This window comes from Podarcis raffonei, chromosome 4 (genome assembly GCF_027172205.1).
Source record: "Podarcis raffonei isolate rPodRaf1 chromosome 4, rPodRaf1.pri, whole genome shotgun sequence".
In the NCBI taxonomy this organism is placed as follows: domain Eukaryota; kingdom Metazoa; phylum Chordata; class Lepidosauria; order Squamata; family Lacertidae; genus Podarcis; species Podarcis raffonei.
This window is the reverse complement of record NC_070605.1, coordinates 98,929,255-98,955,985: the sequence shown is the minus strand read 5'-3', so window position 1 is coordinate 98,955,985 and position 26,731 is coordinate 98,929,255. Positions and strand designations below refer to the sequence as shown.

The 26,731-nt window shown below is 43.4% G+C and overlaps 1 protein-coding gene across 3 annotated transcripts in view; it reads right to left on the bottom strand.

The window, feature by feature from the left end:
- KLF12 (KLF transcription factor 12) overlaps positions 1–26,731 on the bottom strand; it is a 225,108-nt gene that overhangs the window by 88,632 nt on the left and 109,745 nt on the right. For all 3 annotated transcript variants that reach the window (XM_053384669.1, XM_053384671.1, XM_053384670.1), the window contains exon 3: positions 3,615–4,152. In XM_053384669.1, the coding sequence (XP_053240644.1) occupies positions 3,615–4,152 (538 nt within the window). The remainder of the gene's footprint in view (positions 1–3,614; positions 4,153–26,731) is intronic.

The following is a 26,731-nucleotide window of genomic DNA, read 5'->3' as shown; positions in this document are numbered from 1 at the left end:
GAAGTATATTAATAGGGAAATAATTATTAAGCTCTAACTGAAAATGATTTTTTATTCATAACAAACTAGAAGGCGGGCCCATTACTTACATCATAGGAGCCTACACAACACAAAATAAGTAGAAAACAAGTGACATTCACCCTGCTTTATAAAGCTTGTGATTATTTGGTTTCCCCCTGTGAATAAACAGGCCAACTATCAAAAGGTGTTTTCCTGGAATGATTTCTTATTTCTGTTTTGCAAAAGCAAGGCCACGCAGCCAGGAGGAATCTCACATACAAAACCAGACAAGGGAATGGTGGGAAGAAATTTTTGTGGAGTCTTTTCTGCTCAGACAATACAGCAATAAGGAAAAAAATGTTACCCTGAAAAAAAATCTGGCCCAGATAAAACCGTATATGAACTTGCTGATTTTATGGAGCATTCCTGCAAACTGGTTTGCTGGATAAAGTCTCTCACCTGCCATCTTCCCTGAGGTGTAGCCCTCCTAATTTCAAGTAGGATCTAAATAGTGGAATGGTAGGCAGGGCCAGTCACACGGGTCTTTTTCACCAGAGCATCTTTGTCCTTTGGTCCTTTATGTAACTATTCTCTTTAATTAGCTAAAGAAATCTCCCTAAAATCCATTTCTTCTGAAATCAAATGCAATTCAAGTTGCAGATGGAACAGTATCAAGCTGTACTAGCTTAGGATCATTTGGCTGATAGGTAAAGGTAAAGGCACCCCTGACCATTAGGTCCAGTCGTGGCCGACTCTGGGGTTGCGGCACTCATCTCGCTTTACTGGCCAAGGGAGCCAGCGTACAGCTTCCGGGTCATGTGGCCAGCATGACTAAGCCGCTTCTGGCGAACCAGAGCAGCGCACGGAAACGCCGTTTACCTTCCCGCTGGAGCGATACCTATTTATCTACTTGCACTTTGATGTGCTTTCGAACTGCTAGGTTGGCAGGAGCAGGGACCAAGCAACGGGAGCTCACCCCGTCGCGGGGATTCGAACCGCCAACCTTCTGATCAGCAAGTCCTAGGCTCTGTGGTTTAACCCAGAGCACCACCCGCATCCCCCATTTGGCTGATAGTTATGTCTAAAAAACGGCGTTTCCGTGCGCTGCTCTGGTTCGCCACAAGCGGCTTAGTCATGCCGGCCACATGACCCGGAAGCTGTACACCGGCTCCCTCGGCCTATAGAGCGAGATGAGCGCGCAACCCCAGAGTCGGTCACGACTGGACCTAATGGTCAGGGGTCCCTTTACCTTTATGTCTAATAAACTGTTTTGTTATCACATCCTTAAAGCTCGCTAAGACCAGAGCCAAATCCAGTGTGAGATTTTCCTCTTAGTTTGAGCAGATGTTTGGTGCAACCAGCACGCAGAATACTAGCTGGGTTCCACTGCTATATGAACCATTTCTCTATGCCGCAGCGTGAATACAACCGCCATCCCTATCCAAACCTGGAGGGCTATTGCTAACTCTCAATCCTTGAGCTTGCACATGGTGCTGGATACAGTGGGAATTTTAGTGCAAGCCAGCAAAACTCCTGACCAGACACATTGAATGCAACCCTCCAAGTCACATATAGTGGCGCACTAGGGGCTTGATAAATCTCCCAGTTTTGCAGCTGCCTGGGATTCCAAAAGGGAGGGGGGGAAAGGGTGTTGTCAAGAAGCCAGCAGTTCACAATACATGGCTAGGAGAGTGTGTTTGTCTATCATGGGTGGTCCTCTATGACAGGTGGGGATGGCCACCAAAGTGAAAAGCTTAAAAGGAGGATTAGGCAAATTCCTGGAAGGGTGAGGCGATGAATGGCCACAAGCCACAATGGCTCTGTTCTACCTCCCCTGTCAGAGGGAGTGTATATGCATCTGAATATCAGTTACAGGGAATCACAAGTGATGAGAGTGCTCTTGCTTTCAGGTCCTGCTTGTGCGTTTCCCATGGGAATATCTGGTTGGCCACTATGAGAAGAAGGTGTTGGGATGGCTGGCTTGATCCGGCAAGGGTCTTCTTATGTTCTAGAGCAGGTGCATCCAACTTCCAAGAGTCTGCGATCTACTCACATTATTAAAAAACTGGCAGTGATCTACCCATTGTCAGAGTTGTTGAGCTTTTGGGGGGGCGTTTTGGTGGGGTCCAAAGATCAACCAGGGACACCCCACGATGGACCAGTAGATTGCGATCAACCTGTTGGACAGCCCTGTTCTAGAGCGTCCAGAGGCACAACAATGCCTGACTCGCTGACTCCATCATGGCCAGCATCACATTCTTAAAGCACTCGAAGTATATACTTGATTCTGACCAAATGAAGCCTCCTGGTATATATTTTGTTCCAGGAGGCTTAGTTTGGTGAGAATTGAATATACACTTCCAGCGTTAACACTGGAATTTCTTCTGGTAAGTGAGCCACCATACAGTGGTACCTCGGGTTAAGAATTTAATTCGTTCCGGAGGTCTGTTCTTAACCTAAAACTGTTTTTAACCTGAGGTACCACTTTAGCTAATGGGGCCTCCCGCTGGCACCACACGATTTCTATTCTCATCCTGAAGCAAAGTTCTTAACCTAAGGTACTATTTCTGGGTTAGCGGAGTCTGTAACCTGAAGCATCTGTAACCTGAGGTACCACTGTATACGCTAGAGGGCTGTGAAAAAATTGTGTCCCCAACATTTTATACTTGTCTACCCATGTACTGTCTGAAACAAAAGGGGCACATTGGTTGCCAGATGTGAAATAGATTGGCATCATTTCTAGTTCTCCTACCCCACTATTGACTCTATATTACTGGTGACTTCCTCAGGGAGGAAGAAAAGCACAAGATGACAATGGCTGTGACATCTTCCATTTCACGAACAAATTGGGACTATTCACACACACACACACACACACAAATACACCCTACTTGTATGAATAGAGGAGAGAGGAAGAAGATCACTATCAATGACGTTCGCAGGACACAGCGAAAGTTGTTGAGTTTTTTTGGTTTACTTGCCAAACTTCTGCCTCCCGATAACGTTTGAGAAAATCCAGACATATGGAAGCCCAAACTAATCCCATCCCCAACATCCACAAGCCACCAACTCTTTATCGCCCATGTCCACATATTTGGTGCAACATCAGAAAGAGGAGCTTATATATGGTACAGCTGTACACATGTAGTAGGCAGTCTGATCAGGAAGCCTGTATTATCCAGATTAATAATCTGGTGGCCAGCCTATGTCCCTTTCTGGCATTCTGCTAAATACACAGACACTGAGAGAACAATCCTGTGGCTTGATCTGCTGGGATGACTGGGGTTAGGATCCAGCAGATCTTCGGTTGAGCTGGATGGTTCCCAGCGCAATGGTCGAATTTAATTTGGAGTCTCCCCACTTGGCAGTTGTCCTGTAGACACTCTATCATGCTAGCCCTCTGGCTTAATATTTGATATTTTCCCCATGCTTCTCCAGTTAACAAGTGTTTGCCTCCAGTCTTACATTTCCACATGCAAGATAGGAAGGAAAAGCTCCCGTAGGCTTGCAAAACGATTGGGTGTTCTAATAGTAGCATCAGCTAGTCTGGGCTTCACCCTTCTTAAAATCCAAGTACATTTCACACCTGGGGGGAGGGGGGAGGGGCACCGTACCTTTGACATGACTTCTCCCGTCCTCCAGTAGCGGTACTACGATAGTGTTGTTGACATTCCCTGGTGATCTCACCGCTGTGTAGACCACGGGTACCGACTGCACCACGACTGGGATGCGATGTACGTGACTCATTTTGTTGGTCTGTAGGTTCATGGGGCTGGACGGGGGTACTGGGTGGATTATGTGCAAAAACTGCTGCCCTCCAACACCTGATGTAGATGCCACGAGCGGGCCTGGCGTTAATACTGACGGTGCAGAAGACGCTGAAGAGACGGACGTTATTACTGTGGGTGACGAGGCTGGCCGACTAGAGGATGTTGAAGTGGAAGAAGGAGACGATGCCGAGGCGGTGATGGACACAGGCGAAGAGGAAGCAGCGATGGGGGACGACCGGGCCTTGTTTATCGACAAGTCCACTGGCTCAGTTTGCGTTTGGAAATGGTCTGTGGACAAGGAGTCTTCTTCCGGATCTGCCTTCATGCTGTTCAGCAAAAGAGGTACAGCTTCCATATCTGGGTAACTGTGAGAGTTTGGAGACTGTGGAAGGAAGGGAAGGGAAACAGGCCATTACCATCTAGGAGCCAATGCAAAAAAACCACTTGGATGATAACAGTGTGTATGTTTATTTTAAGCATCATCATTGAAACGAAGGGCAAGCAGGCAAGGAAAGGGCAGCTGCTTCAAAGAGGCCCAACATCAGCTTCTGATAGAAGGTTCACTGGGGCTCATGTCAGTCACTGCCTCTTTTTATTTTCAGCTTTTCTATTAGGGAGGTGCACTAGTAGCACTCTGAAATGAACATAAGGACATGGGAAGCTGCCTTAGACTGAGTCAAATCATTGATTCATCTAGCTCTATTGTCTACATTGGCAAAAGCTTTCCAGGGTTTCAGGCAGGGGACACTTGCAGCCCTCCCTGGGGAATCAACGAGAGACCCTCTGAGTACTCAGCGAGAGACTACAGCTACCCCCCACTCTCATTTTCCCAGAATGCTTCTGAGCTGGGCTGAGTACCATTCTCTTACTGCTCTAGTAAAATGTTTTCTTCCTCTGGAACTGCCTTCATGCTGTCTGGGTATGAAGGGTAACTATAGATGTTACACCCCCCAAAAAAATGGGGTGCCTGTACTTGCAGATGGTGAACGTCAACTCTAGTTGCAAGTATTTCTGCAAGTTTGTAAGGCGTTCTGGGAGGAATTTGGGGCCAGATTTTCAGGAGCGATAAGGACATTAAGGCTGAAATCACAACCCAGATAAACCTCAAAGGCTTAGCTTCTCTCCATAACCCGAGCCTACACAAAGCTCTAGAGATGATGTGAAGATAAACATGAGCTAGACTTTGAACCCCCAGCGCTGTTGCCCAACATGAAATGAACAGAGCTGCCCCCAGTTGCAAATAAATGTGCGTCTAGACTAGAGACTGGGGATCATAGGTTTTCAAGGGTTGTAGGTAGTATGATAAAAGCATCCTTGCCTGTGTGTGTACACACTTCCCATCTCATCACCATCTCATCATCATTTCTGATGAAACAAGAAATTGAGGGTTTACAGTGTGGTTCAATGATGCTCAATCTGGAGAACTCCAGATGCTGTTGGAGTCCTAGTCCCATCAGCCCATGTCAGCATGGCCAATGTTCTGGGATGATGACAGCAGACTCCAACAGCATCTGGGAACACCACATTGGCTATCTTCTCTATCACAGTCTTCTCTTTGAAGGTGTCCTCTCTTTGAGGGCCGTCTAGTCCAAGTCTGGTTTGCAGATAAGGAACCATAAAAAGTGGGAGGTCTTGGAGTGGCCCAACAACAGCTATTGGCACTTAGTCTGAGCAAGCACACAAGTCGTCTGGTGTCTATAGTATTCTATGCTTTAAATAGTTAAAGCATAGCAATTATTTCTAAATGTGTATCTATACAGTGGTACCTCGGGTTAAGAACTTAATTTGTTCTGGAGGTCCGTTCTTAACCTAAAACTGTTCTTAACCTGAAGCACCACTTTAGCTAATGGGGCCTCCTGCTGCTGCTGTGCGATTTCTGTTCTCATCCTGAAGCAAAGTTCTTAACCTGAGGTAATATTTCTGGGTTAGCGGAGTCTTTAACCTGAAGCGTCTGTAACCTAAAGCATCTGTAACCCGAGGTACCACTGTACATATAATTTACCATATACAAATTTGATGCAAAATGATGTCCTCCCAACTTTTTTGAGTAGGGAATGTTGCAAATCCTCTTTTTTGGCAATGGATAACTGGCCACAACATATAGGAGCAACCTACCCTGAACTATTATGGCCGAAATAGGGTCTGTAACATGTTTATGTCTTTGTTTTATGTCCTACAGCCTCTGTTCAGGTTGAGCAAGACTCAAGGCCTGAATTCCAACCTTAATTCAGAATCCAGATTCACTTTCTGGACACCCCAACCCCCCCCCCCTGCAAATCAATCCCATTATTCCATATAAATTATGATGGAGTGCTATTTTCACATCTTTAATTTGGGTAGCATGTACCTGCATTACAAAACATGACATTGGGGTGTCTCTGCTCTCACTAAATAGTCCTATGAACAGAAATTAATTATAAGGCACATTTCCTGCCTTTTCTACCCTCCCAAGTATTGCAAATTCTCAGAAGAAGAAGAAAAAGAAGGATCTGAATTTCATAAATTATCATTATTGGGTCAAAAATTAAGACGAGCAAATCAACTACAGTATATCTGTAACAAGACAGATTTAAGTGATCCTCCAGAGACAAAACTGCAGCTACTCCTCATGTTGACATATGCTTCTTATGCCCAAATTACTTTGCAGTGCAAATTAGTACTGTCAAGCCTGAATATATTACAAATTAAGGGGGAGAAATTTATACTTCCTTTTTTTTCCCCCACACAGAAAATAATATCTTTACTTTGAGTATACACATAATTGCATATTATAGACTTGAAATTTTAATGGGATAAAACCGAAAGCTGTGAAATGCAGCTGTTTTTATTGAAATGATTTAGTGTCTCATGAATTGGCTTCAATAAATCAAGTTCTTTATGACCCAATGAGATATGATATGATTATTTTCAAAGGAGAGCAGCGAGGAAAGGCGGAGAAAGCAAGCCTCACTTTGATACGATGCTATGGCTGCCTGCAGGCCTATTCACTCAATGCTTTCTGGGAATATCCACCTGCTTATGAGACTCTGGCGCTTGTGGGCCTCTCTCACTCCTCTGGAAAGATCGAGGGAGCCATGCTGTGATGCTTTTACACACCCTCCGACATTTCTCCAATGGAAATAGGGGTGTCCAATTCCATAATCATAGAATCACAGAATTGTAGACTTAGAAGGTACCCTGAGGATCATCTAATCCAATCCCTGGCAAGGCAGAAATACAGTGGTACCTCAGGTTAAGAACTTAATTCGTTCTGGAGGTCTGTTCTTAACCTGAAACTATTCTTAACCTGAGACACCACTTTAGCTAATGGGGCCTCCTGCTGCCGCCGTGCCGCTGCCACACAATTTCTGTTCTCATCCTGAAGCAAAGTTCTTAACCCGAGGTACTATTTCTGGGTTAGCTGAGTCTGTAACCTGAAGAGTCCGTAACCTGAAGCATCTGTAACCCAGGGTACCACTGTATGCAGGGATAGAAAATGAAACTTTGACATTATCAGCACCATGCTCTAACCAACTGTGCTGCTTTTGCAAACCCTCCTATTCTAATAATAATTTTATTATTTATACCCCACCCATCTGACTGGGTTACCCCAGTCACTCTGGGCAGTTTCCAACATATATAAAACCATAATAAAACATTAAACATTAAAAAAACACTTCACAATCAAGGTTGCCATCAGATGTCTTCTAAAAGTTGTATAGTTACTTATCTCCTTAGCTCAGTGGAGGGTTGTTCGTGTTTGCATAACTCCATACCCTCCAACATTTCTCTGATGAAAATGGGGACATCCTAAGGAAAAGCGGGACATTCTGGGATCAGATCAGAAGCTGGGGCAGCTTCCGTAAATCTCGGCCTGTCCCTGGAAAATAGGGACGCTTGGAGGGTCTGCTTTTGCACAGTGCCTGAAGCAGAACAGCGAATGCCACCTCACCCAGTAAAGACTGGTGAGCAAGTTGCTCTGGCATCAGAGACAGAAAATCCCACAAGCACCCTAAATAAAGTTTGCTTGGCTTCCTGACTGCGGCTTATTTGAGGGAAATGTGGTTTGCACAAAGCCAGCTTCTGGTTTGTTTCCTCGCCAACACAGCAGCAGCAGGAGCAGTTTGGGAACTTCTGAACGTTGTCAAATACTCATTCACATGAAACTGTAGGCTAGCAGTAAAAGGACCCCGGTCTAGAGCAACCTTTGCCCTGATCCAGCACAGCTCTTATCTTAAATTCTTATCTAATCTGATTCACTGTGGCATAAGATGCTATTTTGTTTACAGGCCTCCATGATGTCATCGTTTCACAGGTAGCATTGTGATACATCATGTGGGTAGATCACATTAAATGGAAGATGAGGACAACGTCAGAAGAGGATAACATATCAGGGCATTTGGGATTGGGCGGCTTCTGTCAATTCATGATGTTTCAATTTAATCGGGACATTTGAGGGGGCTGGGATAATGAGGGCAAAGAAAAAAAAGGACCATTGCTCTGTCCAGGAACACCAACAAGGAGAACCAACAGGTGAGGTCTTTTTGACACAAAAACAAACACAAAATTATAAATACGGTTTCGAACCAACCCTGTAAGAAATTTGTATTAGCAGGCTGTTTCGCATGACCATGAAATTTGGCCATTCAAGAGACTCCTCAGTGCAGCCTTCGTCAACCTGTGTTGTGGTCCAAAACATCTCAAGGATGTCAGGTTGGCCAAGGCACCCTTAACACAATACAGCAGCATTTTGGACGGTTTCATTGTCTAAAAACTAGGGCTGCAGTTTAGCCTTCCTTCATCTTTTCTTAAAACCCTCATTCTTTTTAAAAATCTGCTTCTGTTGACATCCAACAGACTCCTTTAAAGTCCTGGTTGGAACGGAAGTTTGTGGTTGATTTCAAAATGGCCCCAGCTTAACAGAAAAGTAACATCATTAATGGGTGTCACATTCCAAAAGCATTGCATAATACAATAGCTGTTGGGGTATATTGGACAACTCATATTAAGATAAGGGAAAGTAAAACAGAAGCAAAAACAAACAATAAATCAGTATTGCAAGATTCCACTATGAGAGTGACAAGACAAATGACAAGAAAAATCCAGTTTGGAGCAGAATTAAGCCCCTCACTCCAACACTCCCCCTCAGCCTTTATTTCTGCCCTTTATTTTGCTGCACCCAGGAACGTACAGAGCACTTTTACAAGCACTTAAAAAGCTCATGGGGCAGAACCGTGACCCAAATTTGCATGAAATCTGCATATGGTCATTTATTTGTACAGTTGCCTCTTGGAAATTATGGGGTGAATGGCTGGGTTTCTCCAGCACTTCATTTTGCAGTATGCCCAGCCACCCTATAAAATATGGGTTGTCTCCAATGAAATTCTGCTGAGAGTAGACTCACTGAAAACAACTGGACCCATAAATCTCAGTGAGCCTATTCTGAGTAGAACTAACATTAGCTACGAGCCCCCCCCCAAAAAAAAATAATTAAAAAAAATGGGAGGAGGGGTCAGGAATCCTGGAACTACCACAAAAAGGCTGGGATACCCCCCCTAACACTATCATCTTGCACTCAATTCTGCCTTCAGAGTCTGTTACATGTGGAACCATAATCCACAAAACACTTTTGATGGGGCAAATATTGATGAAATACTCAAAGCAACACATTCAAAACTGCATCTTCAGTTCATTCCTGAAAAAAGAATGATGGTCACAGAGGGACATATTTGTCACTGCAAGACAAAACCAGTTATGCCCTGCATAAAAGCACTCACTATAGCCTTTCAGAGACATGGAATATATCTTATGAAATGGACGTGAGACATGCTGTATGGTGTGTACATCAATGTGGCAACCACCCTATCAAAGGTTCCTCTTCGAAGAGGATCTTTAAGTTCACGTTAAGTTCAATAAGGCTCTCGCTTGGAAAGTTATGAGTGATGCTAGACTTTATTATTAATAGAAATCCTTCCCCGATTAGCCTTAACACAGAAATGGCCATAACTTCAAACCGTGATTCATAACTCCCAGGAACGAGGGTGTCTTTCAGAGTGTTTTCAGGAAGCTGTCAGGATGGATCCAAATGACAAGTGCGTGGAATCTGCCCAGCCTGCAAATGCTACCCAACAAGAAGCCAATATTCTGTGCTGTCAGAAATGCAAAGCCTTGTGAAATATGAATAGCATCTTCACTGTCTACACAAAAGCTTCATAGACAAACATACCATGAGAGGGAAACTGGTTGTGAGACGTCTGAGAAGCAGTGCTTACTAATAACCTTTTATGTATACACAGATGAAGTACCTTCAATGAGATTAGCGGTGCACTCGCAGGGCAGGGCTTTGGGGGCAGAGGTTCAGGGCCCCACCCAGCAGATTGGATAAGGGGTCTCTGAATAATACATTTTGAAGGAAGAAGAAGTAATTATCATCTAAAGACAGCCCCACCCGCCACTCCCCATGTACACATATTAAGTACACAGCCTTTCTTGAGTTCCCGGATGTTCTTAACTACAACTCCCATCATCCCTGATGGGTAGGAATGATGGGAGTTGTAGTTCAACAACAACTGGGGACCCAAGGTTGAGAAAGGCTGGCCTAAAGTTACATGACTGCACCATCTCGCATCCTGCACATGGAGGGCTGTAAGCATGAGCCTCAAACATGCATAGGACCTTTCCGTGAACTGGGACATTTGCGCATACATTTGATCTGCCAAAAAGGGGAGATAGATTGCCTTAACAAGGCCTACTCAGACAGAAGTGTGCATGTATAGGCTGCCGTTCACACTAAACGCCCTATGACAGAGCAGACCCAAATTAGAGAACTGGTTCCTTCACCTTGATACATGCAGGATATGCAGGTCAGGGCTTTGTGTGAAGGTGTCCTTGGACACTGATTTATTTATAGCATTTTATACTCTGCTTTTTGCCAGGATGGCCTCAGGACAGCTTACATTTAAAAACCAAACCAAACCATAATCTACAGTAAAATGCAACAGAACAAAAACAAGCAATGCCAGGGAATGCAAAATCAAAACAGCAGATAAAACACTCAGGCCAACATAACCCAGATAAAAAGGCAACTGAAAAGGACCTCAAATTCCATTAAGGGTAGAAAAGAACAGGATGGACTTTGCTTAGCAGCTAAAAGATAGTAAAGAAAGTACAAGGCAAATACGTTCCAAGGGGCTTCCATATTTTTTATATCAGTAAGGAAGATGTCCTCTCTCCAGTGTTATCCATATCACTTTCAAAGATGGGAGAAAGGCTTTTGAGGAAGCTATTAACTGGCAGAGAACTTCATGCAGAAGGAATAGGATCATGAAGATGCTCTAGACCCACATTGTTGAGGGTGTTATAGACAAGACCAATGCTTTTAACTGAGCCTGGAACCATACCAGCAGCTAGCGCAAATATTTTAATAAAGCTGTGATCCTGCCCTTAGGGGTTGAGCCTAGTTAACAGCCTACTTGCACGTCATGTGCTAGTTTCCTTTCCCAAACGTTTTCCAAAAGGCAACCGCCATGTACAACACACTACAATAACCTATCCTGGATCTTGCTGGAACATGGAGATTTGCAAACCATCTCTCTTCAAGGAGAGAAACATATTTAGAATGTGTGTGTGTGTGTGTGTGTGTGTGTTTAAAGGAAAGTATTACTTGCCACAGCCTGTGGGTAACACCATCAGCAAGTAAAAAGGCAAAAGACCCCAAGTCCAATACAAAGAGCTTTCACTCAACTTATTTTATAGCAGAAAAATATATGAGCAGACACAAACAAATAGAAACACACATATGGTTCTGTTTATCTGTAACTCAGAATTAGAATGCACTAGTGGGTCAATGAGGCCTTTAGCACAGTTTTCCAGAACGTCAGAAACAGACGGGGTGGAAATACACAATTGGGGTTCCCAGGTATGCTTCTGTGTAAGAAGGCTGACAGAGGGATGCCAGGGGCTGAATTTATCTGTACAGGGATTCTTTTAAACTTTAATTCTTTAAAGAGACCATACTTCCAAGAAAGCACCTTGGGATCACAACCTTAAGCTGTTAAGTACACACAGAACAACAACCTGTGGAACCCGCAGTGAAGTTACAAGTACTGAGTCTTTGAACTACATCCATAACTGTCAATTCTGTTTGCATGGAAAATACCTAATGAAGTGTAAAGGCAAACCAACATGCAGCTTGGCCCCTTCAGGACAACAGGTTTCCATTCGACCTTGTTTGAGAAGTAATTTAAGACATCTATGCTAGAAACTGTGAACTTAAAAGCACACATGCAAACTGTGTTCCAGTTATGGAGGCTTTCTGGAAGTACGTCAACTCCTTTCCTCCACCTGAACCATCTTCGTACGGACAGTATTTATTTAAATCAACGAGGAATGAATAATCTCTTTTGCTTAACACCATTTCGCTTTTGGAAAAGTTAGTGAAGCAGCAAATGCATAACCAGGGGAACAGAAAAGCGATGACTCCGTGTTTGTCAGTCCAAAGGAGCAGAGTCCCTATTTTGGATGATGAGTCATTTCTTTTGATCCCCACTAAACAGCATGGATGCTTTCAATCTTCAGGGAAGCAGGGAAAAACTTTTGCTGATGAAACTGGGTGGCTAGATAACATCCACCTTTTTCTTGGTGATGGAGACTGCCCTGACAATTGTTACACAGGCAGTACAGAGATGTTTCTGCTGCTGTGTTGACAGTGCCTAGTACGTCAGCCCAGGTCTTCAAGCAAACCTCAGTAAACTTTCACCTATAGCAGGATCAACAGTTTTCCCATGATAATCAAAATCTGCAACATACAGGAATCTAACCAGTTAGGAATAGGTGCTTCTCACACAATCTAAAGTAATGTCTCTTGGACCACACATAATATTTTCTGTATAAGAACACCCAGTGTTTTATTCCCCAGTGGGCACTCAAGGGTGCGCAGAACCAGCACCTCTTTTGCTGTTGTTAAGAACGGTGGCTCTTACTCTGTAACAACTTCATGTTGTTTTTCTAGGGGGGGGGAGCACTGAGAACACCCTGCCTCAGATTACATGGCTCTGAATTTCTATGAACCCGGTCAGGTCCACTTCAGTGTGGTTTCAGGATTGCTTTAGGTGCAGAAATTGCCCTTCCCACCCTGATGGCATATTCTAAGAGATGAGGGAAGAGAGGGCTCTAATGCCTTATTATCAGGCCCTATAGGTGTTTCTGACATCACAGAATCTTAATTGTGATAAAAAAAATAGAGAGTCAATTGATGATGTTTGAACAGTCCAGCATACCTGAAGGAGCGTCTCCACCCCCATCGTTCTACCAGGACACTGAGGTCCAGCTCCGAGGGCCTTCTGGTGGTTCCCTCCCTGCGAGAAGCCAAGTTACAGGGAACCAGGCAGAGGGCCTTCTCGGTAGTGGCGCCCTCCCTGTGGAACACCCTCCCACCAGATGTCAAAGAGAACAATAACTACCAGACTTTTAGAAGACATCTGAAGACAGCCCTGTTTAGGGAAGCTTTTAATGTTTGGACTACTGTATTTTAATATTTTGTTGGAAGCCGCCCAGAGTGGCTGGGGAAACCCAGCCAGATGAGCGGGGTATAAATAAAAAAATAAAAATTATTATTGACCAGTGAGTCAACCCTTCATCTGCTTGATCAGGAGGAAGGAAAAGACACTTGAGAAAGTTTGGAGGAAGGAAACAACAGAATATATTAAGAAACACGTTAGAGAGGGTGAAATTAGATATGACGGAACCTTAAAACACAGTTGTATGTAATTTGGGTTAGAAACATCCATGTTGGGCGAGTGACAAGTCACTAGTTTTGCTGAATTTGAATATAATTGTTGAGCAACAAATGTAATTTTCTATATGAAAAAAGAGTAAAAATATTACTGAGGAAGCGCTCCAGTTGAATGGGGTGTGCATTTGTGTGATCACAGTCTGTACTACCATGTCAGAAGAAACAGTGCTGCTAAAGATAGAAGCTGCTCTTTATTCTGGGAATCCTCCTTGCTAGGAACACTCTATGATTATATAATAAAGTCAGCCCTGCTCCCTGTACATGCTAAACTGAGTCACAAATAATGTTGCAGCAGCAGCTCCACTGACATTTTAGCTTGACCTTTACATCTACGGCAATGTCAGCCCAGACATCCTACACACTTCCAAGATAGTTAATGGGTCATAACAGTTCTACTGATTTTGCATTATGCTTGCTGGGGCCCAGAAGCCCTCCTTCAAGGTCAAAGGGATGTTTTCCCTCCACCACCTCAACAGACGAGCTCATATTTCATACACCTGCAGTGAATGGTAAATAAGCAAGTCGACTGAAGAATTCCCCTTTCAATCTACCTCGAATAAGGATGCGTTCAAGGTGGGCGGACACCAGCGTTTGCTTCCTTTCACATCATCAAAATAGTCTCAAATTACTCCAATATGGGGCTTCTCTGGGGACAATACTGTGTGGTACATATTCACTGAACCCAGGTGGCATGACCGTGATAGGTCAGGTTTATAGCTCATTGCTTCAGATTTCCGAAGAACAATTAATTGCCCACACTTCCTCACCAGTTTAGCCACCTCTGTGGCTGAGGACATTCATCACTATTTGAAGGGCTGTTGTTTATGCATCTTTGCGGGTCCTCATTAGTTTGCTCGGCTTCTTTAAAGAGAAAGGACGCTGGTTAAATATGAACAAAGCGGCAGTAGTTATCAGCATACTCCAGCCTAAAGGCCTGATGTTCAGTAAGTATGTGGGCAGGCTTGGCTTAGGGTCTAGCATGCATAGACAGCTGCTGGGCCCTACCTCTCCCACAGAGACCGATGAATTATATACCATCTTTGCTTGGCTTTGGGTACGTGAAACAGCAAATCATTTATAGCAGAGTGCAAATGCCTCAGTAGCTTCAACGTTCTAGCAGCCTTCAGCAACCATTATAGGGTAGGAAACATTGGCTGATAGCAGAAGCCTTTTAAAATACTTCTAGTTAATTAATTTAGTGAAAGAACTGATACGGTGGCCTTTGGCGGAAGTATTTTTCAGGGCAGCTTCGAAATTAAATAGTAAAATACGAAGTAAAATGCATACCAAAACAACCATCTGAATGAAGAGGGAGAGGCAGTAAAAAATAAAATAAAAATGAGGCTCTGGTCCTCATATATTGAGAAAAACGCCATGGCTGCCAGCACAAAATGGCTGTAACAGGGAGAAAGAAAGAGGTATCTGTATTCTGTACCAGAGAATACTGTTGCTAAAAAAACACCTCCCAATGTTTACTTCCTTACCCTAAGAAGGCAAAGAGGAAAGTATCAGTTTCTTAACACTCTCAATTACACTTGCCCAAGCAGAAACAGAAAAGCAGACATGTTCTGCCCCGTATCCTGAACATGAAGGCAGTGGGGAGGCATGGCTGTGGCACACATAAGTGATAAGGGCCCAGCCCACATAGACCTTCACCTAGTGCTTCACTACATGGGAAGGCTCGTGTTAGCCTCCCTTTTGCTTGCTTCTGCCTACGCCAAGGGGAGGGGGCAGTCATGTCTGGCAGATAACACCTGCAATTCTGTTGCTCAAGACCCATACAAACCTGGATGCATGCAAATTACGCTGGGGTAAAATTTAGGAGAAATCAAGATGTTGATGTCAATTAACAGGGTAGTTTGCATGCTGTGTTGCTTTGCCTTTTTTACTTTTGAGTGAAATTATTTCAATGCCGTTCTTTTTGATCTTTGTGAAAAGTGGTGACAGGCATAAGTAAATACTGACTTGATAATGCCTGGGAATTTGTAGACTCCAGCTGAAAAAAGTTTTTTTTGCATAGTTTCTATTTGCATTCTTTCTATTATTTATTTGCTATTTTGCACATTTACACTCACTCATATCAGAGTAGCTGTAGGACTGGAATGTGGAACTTTTCTCATCCTGAGAAAACTCCTTCTGGGCAAACTTCCGAGGCCAGAGCTTTCCAAACTGTGTGTCGTGACATGCTAGCATGTCGGCTGCAGGGCGTAGGTGTGTTGCGCAATCTGTATCCGTATCTCTTGTGAGGGTTTAGCTTAACCTCCGGTTTGCTAGAAAAACCGAATCACTATGCCGTGAAATGACCGCATGTCTAAAAAGCATGTCGCCAACACGAAAAGTTTGCAAAGCTCTGTTCTAGGCAGTGACAGGTGCTTTGATGGGATGGTGCCACTCATGTAACCTCCAGTAGGTCACCCTGCGGTAGCTTACCTAGAGGGAGAGGGGGAGGGTGGCAAGGTTGGTGGGGTGCACATGCACTGAAGGAGCCGATCCAGTGCCCCCGCTGGTGCATTAGCACCGTGCCAACCTCCCTCCATCTCCTCTACCTCCCAGTAAGAAGCAGAGCAGGAAACAGGTTGGGTGAGCAGCAGCCCCACTCCCACCCCCAGCTATGACTACTCAGGGCCCTGGCAAAAGTAGGCAGAGCAATGAAAGGAAATGTTGCCTGGTGTGCAGTAGACTACTTTCTCCATGCTCACACATGTATCCTCCATCCAGGGAAGGAAGAGACATGATCAGAGTCCAAGGTCACATTCTAAGGCAGGCAGCTAAAGAGTACAGATCAGGAGTGTGTGTGTGTGTCCTCAGGGGCCAGACAGAGAGGCTGCACTTGGCCCCTGCGCCAGAGGTTCGCCACCCCTGCTACAACAGCTAGAAACTTACCCTTATGAGCCTGCACCTGGATGAGGCTTGGCTGCTCGTGGCAGCTCTCAGGAACTCAGAAAATCTATGTAATGCCATGCTTGTTAGTTATCTGTTTGGTGATTCTCTCTGATGGAAATGTTATCATTATATTTTAGGATCGTTTTGTGCTGCAATCCACCTAGACAGCAACGTTACTGAGTGGTTATGTATAAAATAGAGCAGGCGAGCGAATAAATTTAATAGAAAAAGCAAAGTCTCTGGAAGCCAACTTCTGAAGCTAGCATCAAAATTCTGCACTTTGTCTGTGCCGCTGTGAAATCACGGCAGATGTGCAACACCTAAATATCTTACGGTAAATTTGGGCAATACAGTGGTACCTCGGGTTACATACGCTTCAGGTTACATACGCTTCAGGTTAAAGACTCCGCTAACCCAGAAATAGTACCTCGGGTTAAGAACTTTGCTTCAGGGTGAGAACAGAAATCGGGTACCGGCGGTGCGGCAGCAGCAGGAGGCCCCATTAGCTAAAGTGGTGCTTCAGGTTAAGAACAGATTCAGGTTAAGAACAGACCTCTGGAACGAATTAAGTACAGTGGTACCTTGGTTCTTGAATTTAATCCATTCTGGGAGTCCGTTCAACTCCCGAAACGGTTTGAAAACCAAGGCGTGGCTTCCAATTGGCTGCAGGAGAGTCCTGCACTCAACCGGAAGCCGTGGAAGCCACGTCGGATATTCGGCTTCTGAAAAACGTTCACAAACAGGAACACTCACTTCTGGGTTTGTGATGTTTGGGTTTCCGATTTGTTTGGGAGCCAAGCCGTTCGAGGGACCACTGTACTGGTCCCTGGCATATCCAGTATATTAAGTTGGAACATGGTGTTGTGAAACCTCCGCTGGCTGCTGCAGGAAAAGATGTCAGATGCTGTATTGGCTCTGCACATGTTCCTTTTAACCCGCCCCCTCCTCCTTTTGGTATGTAAAGCAGATGTACAGCCGGTTACGCTATTTTGTCTCTGTCACCTCTGGAGAACTATTGAAGCTTATCAGCTGTATTTATGTTGTTGTTGGCTGAAGAATGCACTGGCTTCCCTGTCATATCATTCCTTTGTAAAGCAATCATGTCAGGTTTTAAATTAGAATAAAGTCTCCACTACAAGCACTGTTTTTTATTTTATAATGTATCTGTTTATCAAATGTAAATACATGTGCTCGCTCTCAAAAGTGCTGCATAATGCTTCCTGGAATTTCTATCATAAAATATGCAAGTATTCCGTTCTGCAGACAACTCCTTAAATAACATCACTTCCTGAAGGAATAACATAAATAACCAATAGTCTAGTGCCAGGACTTCCTTGTTTGATAAAAAGGACAGTTACAATTAGTGATTTACTGTAATGATGCACGAGACTTTCCTTTACACCTATAAACATTGCCCTCTCCAGATACTCCTATAGAAAAGGCAACTGGGATTTAATAGATACGAGGGATAAATCTCACAACTGTCAGTGGAAATCAGCCTCACCTTTTAAAAATGAGAACAACATCCACTCTACTGCTAGGATAGATACAATGAGTTATGGAGAAGATTAAATCTGTTGCGCTGTGCCAATGTATCGCGCAGTTGCAAAAAGTCATTCATTCATTTGCTTCGCTATTTAACAAAAGTTGGACAATTGGGTGGATAGAACACACAGAAACAGTCATTTCTTCCAAGACATGGTGATGCAAAACTCTTATTATCCACAGTGAAAGATGAACTGTATCAAAATGCAGCTCTCCTCCAAAAAAACCAATACAAAACAAAACCTTGTGACCGATCAAGCCAAACATAGTTTTCCATGTATCAACAGGAGGCTTGGTAAACAAAGCCAACCCTATTATTAGGTAAAATGAGGCATTGGGCTCAGGCTGCTCATTGCTCAGAACTGCCACTGTTGCCTCCTGCATCGGCTAAGTCATGAAGCCATTTCCTTGCCCTGGAGAGTCCTGGTTACTTTGCTGAAGTTATTCCAACCCCATTCCAATATAATGGGACCCAGAGGTGTGTGTGGCTTGTTGGATCAATGTCTTAGCTTGCTCAGCCATGAATAGCACATGCTGTGCCTCTGAACCCTATTTTGCCTAAGCACTGTGCTGATTTGGACATTAAATACTTGGGCAGAAACTGTACTCCAAGTCAAAGTTCTTGCTATATATAGCAGATAAGGAAATGAACAAATAGGTTACTCAATTTTGTCGCATAAAGATATGGTTACAATGGTGCATGTACATATATGCATACGTACGTACACTCCTTTTTATTTAAGGAGCACAAGGACTTGTACATGGTTCTCTGTGGATCCAGGTAAGCTTTAAGGCTGCCCTCCTAGGCCTGCCGAATCTTAGTGTGACACCCTAACCACTTCACTTCACTACCTCTATATAGTTGGGTGGCTGGATGTCTTTTAAAAAACAACACTGCAACCTGCAATGTGGTGGCCATAGGGGACTTTCTTATACTGAGTCAGGCCATTGAATCATCCAGCTCACCATATACCAACTGGAAATGGCTCTTCAGGGTTTCAGACTAGGGGCCATCCCCAGATCTACCTGGAGGTGTTGTGAACTGAACCTGGGACCTTCTGCATGCAAAGCAGGTAATCTGTAACTGAGCAACCACCCTTCCCTTAAAAACACATGCAGGTCTCGCTATCCAAACTCTCATGATGCAAAACTCACTTCTCCCAACACAAGGGATTAGTACACAAACCTCATCATACACACTGCAGATTCACATATCCAAACAACCAGACCTGGATGTAGTAAACAGTAAAAATAAATTAGAAGCCTTACTTTTTGTGTTTTTGCTGGCCACAGAGGCTGTTTCACAAGAAAACATGGTAGGAGGAAGGGGGTAGGAAAGGGGATAGATTGGACAATTAAGACAGCTTTTTGCTAGTTGGAATGAAGTTATTAGAAATCTCATAGGAATCATGGAAATCGTCAGCTTGTTATGTGAATGCTCGGCTTAGAAACAATTCCTGGGAACACATTGTGCTTGGATGCTGGGACCCACATGCAGTCAACTTTTACAAGGCTGGAGATATCAAGTTTACAGTTGGTAGGAGATGCACAGACACCTTGGGAAAGGCACAGTTTTAATATAATAGTTATAGGGTAATGGTATGTTTGTGTTGTTGTTTTTTATTTAAGCTGTGCCATATTAGAATGGGTATGGTATATTTTTTGGGGTGTGTGTGTCAAGGATTCTGTTTGTATCCATTGGGGGCTTTATAATATTACATCTAATAATAAATACATAAATGAAATATTTGATTAGTTTCTAATTTTCATGTCTCTTGTCAAGTGAGCCAAGTTGATGTCACAACTGACCCCAAACTGAAGGAAATAACAGCAAAGACATTTTAAAAAAACAACACCGCAGCAGTGAATCCTCTCTGGGGAGCAACAGTGAGAAACTACCAACATTTATAGAATGGTCATTGTACATTGTACACCCTACGTTGAGAGCTAAATGATAGTGATTTGTGCTGCCCTGCAAGTAACACACAACCTGCAAACATTCAATCACTCAGCCAGCTCTCACAATAAAACTTTCTTTTTTGCAAGTAAAGTTTTAAGCCAACCGAAAACAGAATGACAAAGAACATTGTTTGCAAACAGTCCTTAATATACGGAGAAAATGAGGGGAGAAAGGAAATTATGGAAGCATTGTATAATCTTGGCCTGCCAATCCCACATACCACCGAGTTGGAAACCTTGTTGTCTCTGTGCAAATGTGCAAAAATTTGAAATTTGAAATTTAAAATGGAAAAGTGTGTGTGTGTCGACCAAGGGACATAATGGAATCCCTACAGTGGTAGCATGAGACAATGGCCTCTCAATCCCTGACTTTTGTCTTCTGGGTTTCTGGGGTTTTTCCTGTTGTTATTGTGTCTCTCACAGCTACAATAAACCTACCATTGCAATTATGGACTGGTCATTTCTTTGTCAGAGGGCAAACGGGCAAATTTAGCAGGGGGTCAAATACTTTCCCTCCTCACTGTATTCTGGCTGCTTGAGAGGTTTGCTGTAGATTACATTACTACACATTCGGGTGGAGGATTGCCTCCAAACCACAATCTTCTCTGGGCCACAAAATGAAGGTAAGTAAACAATTCTTTAAGTGAAAAACATGGTAGAAAAATAGGTCTCAAAAATACAGTGTACAGTGGCTGTTGATGCCATTACCCTATCAATAGGCTATTTGTTCCCTCTTACATCAGATATTGATTGGAACAGGTAAAAAACAAAGAACTATACCTACAAGTGCTATTAGCAAAGCCATATGATGAGACAAATGCGATGTTCTGGTAGGATTCTATACCTTCACAGGGTGTGAGAGTATTTCAATATTCAATGGAAAAGGAAAACAACATTCACATCAGATTCACATCAATTTCAGCCCCAAGTTCAATTTGCAGTGGCACCTTATCTTTCCTGGAGAGGCTGATAATCTATCTGTACAGTCGCACAAATGACCTTCGCATTGTAGATTAAGCAAGACAAGAATTGGCTATATTCACGTCACATTCTACTATCCACAAATGCAGCATGAAAGCAACATACAGTGTCAGCTGCCTAACATCTGGGAGCTTGGCGGTCCATGCAGTTTGTGCGATCTCTCCCAATTAAATGGGGATGGGATGGGGATGATCAGACATGGCAGTCAAAGTTTTCATCATCTTCAGAAATATGGGCTGCTTTATACAAGTTGTTGAAATGTGCTTATGGAAAAGAGACTCTGTGATAGAAACCCACAGTTGTGCCATGATCCACAACCTGGGAACCTTGCAGTGCATAGCTGAGGACTCGGATGAGGTTCAGCCAATTTCCTTGGGTGATGATGTGACATTAACATATGAGAGTGCTGGAGATGAAATAGTTAAACAGGTTACCCAATCAGAACCCAGGGGGGTGGAGTCAGAGGGACTATAAAACCAGCTCTGGGAGGGGCAAAGGGAGGAGTTTGTCGGGAGTTGGGTGGTTGGTTGGAGTGGGAGTGAATTGGGATAGAGTCTGGGGTAGGTTGAGTTAGTGTAGAGAAAGAAGCTGAGTCAGGAACAGTTAGGGGCTAGGAAGACAAGTAAATATCTGAGAGGTGGTTTAGTGAGTGAGAGCAGGTAGCGGAAGTTATAGGTCTGGATAGGCACCCCATGATTGTAATTGACCGATACCGTTTATGAAACCACAAGCTTGTTAAACTGCAATAAATAAACAGAAGTTTATGTTCCACTTTAACCCTGACTGGACTCAGTATTGTACCAGGTAGGGCCTGGGTGGTGGCAGCGAGAAATCAAGTGGTGGCACAGGGATTAATAGATGGGGACCCTGTGTGATGGGGACCCTGTGTGACTGCCACAGATGGCGGGGAACAACATACAGACCTCCTCAGCACAGGACACAGCCCTACCACTATCCAGCATTGCAGAGGTCAAAATAAGATGACTCATTTAACCAGCCAGGCAGCTCCTCCAGGGAAACAGATCCTTCCACAACCAACGTAAGGATTCAGGTAGACTCTAGCACCTTGAAGAGACAGCATCTTTTGCAGCTGCTTTGGCAAGGTTTCTTGGAGCTGTCCAAGGTCCTGTCTACTCTCAGCTTAACTTGGACTGTGACAAAGCATTGTCTGTTTCCTCTGTGACCCCCAAGTGCCCACAGAACTGAGCAGCTTGCAACTGCTCATGGTTACCTCGGACCACAATGCATCAGCAACTATTACATTGGATGCAACAAGAAATATTTTTGAAAACACAATTCTATTGATTTGGTCGTGTGTGTGTGTGTGTGTGTACAACTACTGTACTTTCTGTTTTATTGCACGAGGTTCAATTCTGAATACGATTTTAATGAAGAGCTACCACAAACATGATTTATTTGTATGGGTTTTTTGTTTCCATTATTTTTGCAAGTTGATGCTAACTCTATATTGTGCAGCTTGTTTGTTTATATCATTGCTAAGTGTAAAAATAATACATGCGACATTAAAACAATTCATGAATATAAATAAACCTGCTTCTGTTTTATTAAGAATATTCTTTCAATTTTAAGTTTCTTTGACTCCAGTCATAGAAAATGTCCCCACACATGGTAAAGTTTAGCGACGAAAAAGGCCACCATGTTTACATGGCTGACATATGAGAATTATGTATTTCCCAAGGCAATTCAACCTCTGAAATGGAATGCAATAGTATCTATAGTATCTACCAACCAGAAAGAGGGAGCCTTTTGCTGTTTTTTAATTCCTAATCTTAGCAACTACCACAGCTAAAACATCCTTAATTTTTTGCCTTTGTGTATTATGAGAACTTAATCAGTTTACAACAAATAAATTGAGCACAGCAAAACACCTCTAGAATGTTTTTATTTTGGTGACTTGCCTCCACTACTCACACCTGCAAACAAGCTTACATTTGGCAGAGCATATCGTGCTGCACAACCAAATCATTTGTTCAAAAGGGTGAGTATCTATTTCAAAGCCCCGTTTCCACACCTGGATGTTAAAAATTATAGTTTTCCAAAATAGCTCACCTATGATATTGAACATGGTCAGAGGAAAGGAACGGTGAGATTTCCTGGCAAGACTGCGAAAGACTCCTGTTTGAAATCCTGGATGGCCACTGCTAGTCAGAGAACAGTCTTTCCCAAGCTAGTGTCCTTCAAATGCTCTAGCCAGCATGATCAATGGTCAGGAATGATTGGAGTTATTGTCCAACAACATGTGGAGGGTACACTGTGATGCAGCAGCAACCCCCCCCCCATATGGTCTTCTAGACTGCATCAACAGAAGTATACTGCCCAGATCAAGGAAAGTAATAGTACCACTCTATTCTGTCTTGGTCAGACCACACCTGGAATATTGTGTCCAGTTCTGGGTGCCACAGTTTAAGAAGGATATTGAGAAGCTGGAATGTGTGCAGAGGAGGGCAGCCAAGGTGATCGAGGATCTGGAAACCAAGACTAACGAGGAATGGTTGAGGGAACTGGGTATGTTTAGCCTAGGAAAGAGTAGACTGAGATGAGAAATGATTGCTTTCTTCAGATATGGAGGATGGAGCAAGCTTGTTTTCTCCTGCTCTGGAGGGTAGGACCCAAACCAATAGCTTCAAGTTACAAAGAAAGGAGATTGTGGACAAACATCAGGAAGAACTTTCTGATGGTAAGAACAGTAGAGCAAATCCCTTGCAAGGTAATGGGCTCTCCTTCCTGGGAGTTTTTAAGCAGAGGTTGGATTGCCATCTGTCATGGATACTGTAGCTGAAATTCCTGCATTGCAGGGGGTTGGACTAGATGACCCTCCGGGTCCCTTCCAACTCGACAATTCTATGATTCTACGGTACCAAGTTTGGCAAGGAGGTAGACATATAAATGGTCTAATTTGAATATTGGTCCTGCCCTGTCCACTGAACTACTTCCTTTCCCAAGTCTATTGATTGATCTGAATGATGCCCAGTCTCGCCTGCCTATTCCTTGCCAGTCTAGCTGGGATTTATCTGAATATCAGACTGCCAAAATTTGCCTCCTTTCTTCTGTTCAGGCCATGCCAACCACATCTCAGCTTGCGTCCTGCTGGACTTACAAAAAGCTGGGCTTTTCAAACCACTCTTATTATGCATTTTATTTTCTTCGCAAAAAAAAAAAAAAAGTGTTTTCCAAACCTTGCTTAATACAACATCTAGTGGTTCAGGGCATGTGATAAAGAGTGAAAATCAACACAAAGAAAGCTACAGAAGGTCCCCTCCCCTCCCCTTCTTTGGCCTTTGTATGTTATCAGTGGTTATGGCAGAAGAAAGGCAAGTTGTTTTGTAGCTGCAATTTAATCATTGCTAGGGAAAAAATTGAAGATCACTGTTTTACAAGAGCATCCCTTTAAAAAATGCACATAGTGGTACATTATTTGTCACTTCAGATTAGCTAGTCCAGAAAGCGAAGGCCACAGGCTGTCACAGTTCATTATGACATGATGCTTGGTCAGTAGGCAGATTGCAAATTAGCATTTCCATTTTCTTTTGTATGCTTTTTGGTGTAGTAATTTCAATAAAAATCTCTTTAATCATCAAAGATATGGAATAATGAAGGCTGATCTCTTATTTAAAGAGGAACTTTTACGACATCTTGTTAACAGCCGCCAGCTGCTAAAGAGGGAATCATTACTTCAGAGACTCTCCCATTTTCAACCATTACAAAAAGGGGAGTCTGTCAGGTCACGTCACAACCTGATGCAAACAAACCAATAAGAAATATGGATTGTTTTATTTCGCTGGCTAATCGTTCTGATTAAATACAACAGCATTTCGAATTTACCTTGAAATGATGTGGACATTTTGATTCCCCTCCCCCGCCCACTTCAGACTAACAGCAGCCAAGAATCACCTTAACTGAAAACGACACTTTCTTGTAATATCGTTCTCTGCAATGTTCATGACAAGAGCCTTTCAGCGTGGCTTATAATTAACAATGCCTTTGATGGCAAAATTGGGCCTCTGCTGCTAATCAAAGCACCCAAGACACCCCTCAGCATGCATAATTCTGCCCCTCTTTGTTTCAGGAAAATCTTGACAGCAGCATAATAGTTCCCCCATTCCTTTCTTCTGTGACAGTTAACTAGGGAAAGGTTATTCTGCATGACTCCCCTAAAGACTTTGGCATTAATTAGAGGAAGACCACACACATTCATTATCAAATGTTGCCCCTGATTTGTGCCCTTAATAGTTTCACACATTTGGACAAAACTAGTTGCTTTTCCTCCTGAACTGGTCTCACTCGTCATAATTGGTCGTGCACACACACCCACACCCCGGCCTGACTCTGCGTCCATCTCTCTCTTTCTATAGAAAATGTCATTTTAACCCAGTGTGACTTCTTGGGAGTGCATGTTCTGGGGATTCTGAGCATTCAATGTCGCAAGAAGGAAAGAGGGTTGATCAAGAGTAAGCAAATGTTCATTTTTATGCTCCTCTTACAAAGCAAACAGGCGATCAAGAAAGAAAATGCTAAAAATATGATTGAGAAATATACGGTTCATATGTTGTGACAACCCACTCATAAAAAATAATGAATGCTGTTACAGGCGTGTCCCATTTAATCTGTTTTAGTGGAAGAGTTGCCCCCTTTTAACAAGGCAAATTACAGACATCCTGAATAATCTCTATATCAGCGATAGGAGAGGGGAAAAGATTTGAGGAATGAACACAAGGCTTTTTTCTTGCCAAAAGCCTACTGATCAGGGGGCAAATAGTTTCTACAGAACACAGAGTGCTGCCAACAACAAAAATCCTGTGTCTAGTTCTCTCTTGCGCATGCAACGTTGAGTAAAACTTGACCTGGTCATCCAGAGACCTTCCTCACCCCTACCAGTGGCAGCTGTGATGTGGGGTGGAGTGTGACAGATAACAGCACCATAGCATGACACTTTGAGGTTCGTCGCCCCATTCCATATCATAGCTGCCACTGGTCGGGAGTGAGGAAGCCCTCAACATGATGATGTTATTTCAGGCAACAAATTTCAGAAAATTTGTGGGTGGGTGAGGGTGGGACAACTAGACATGCGGATGCTATTTTCAGTGGCACTCGTGCCTTGAGTAATATAGAGTGCCACCCTCAGATCACGGCGTTTTCAGCAAAAGCCGCTGCTCAGAACACATTTTCCCCCAGCTCTGCTACATGGGAAGGTTGACAGAAGGCCCAAGGGAAGCATGTAAGGTCTGCAATGAGTAGAGCAGCAGGCTTAAGAGAAGGGATACAGACCTCAGGAAGCGTGAGGACTGCTTTGCACATTAACAGTTAATGACAAGAGAGTCTCTCTGTGCAGGAAAATTATTATGTGGAAATATGGCCTGGAGGGACCGTAGAAACTGGAACTCATCCCAGCCTGTACGAGCCTTTCCCACATAAACTCTTCTTTAGCCAAAAAAGTAAGAGCAATTGTTTTTAAAATCTCATATTTCACTGATAACACTGTCTTCATAAGCCCCAAGAAATCAGTTTCCCAGGGCCCTACCCAAAAGACTTGTCTATTCATTTAAACAGCTACATAAGCACACACTTACACAACTGATAATACACTAGATGGGCTTTTTTTTTAGTATTTGGATGTAAATCGGATTGACGTTAAACTAAAAGTAGCATTTTAGATTTGGATTGCTGTATTGTTTTCAAAGGGCACACCATCCGAAGTGAACCTATTCACAACTGTGTTAAGATTAAATTCAAAATGAGTTGGTGACTTGGTCTAGGACAAGGGTCAGCAAACTTCTTCAGCAGGGTCCACTGTCCCTCAGAC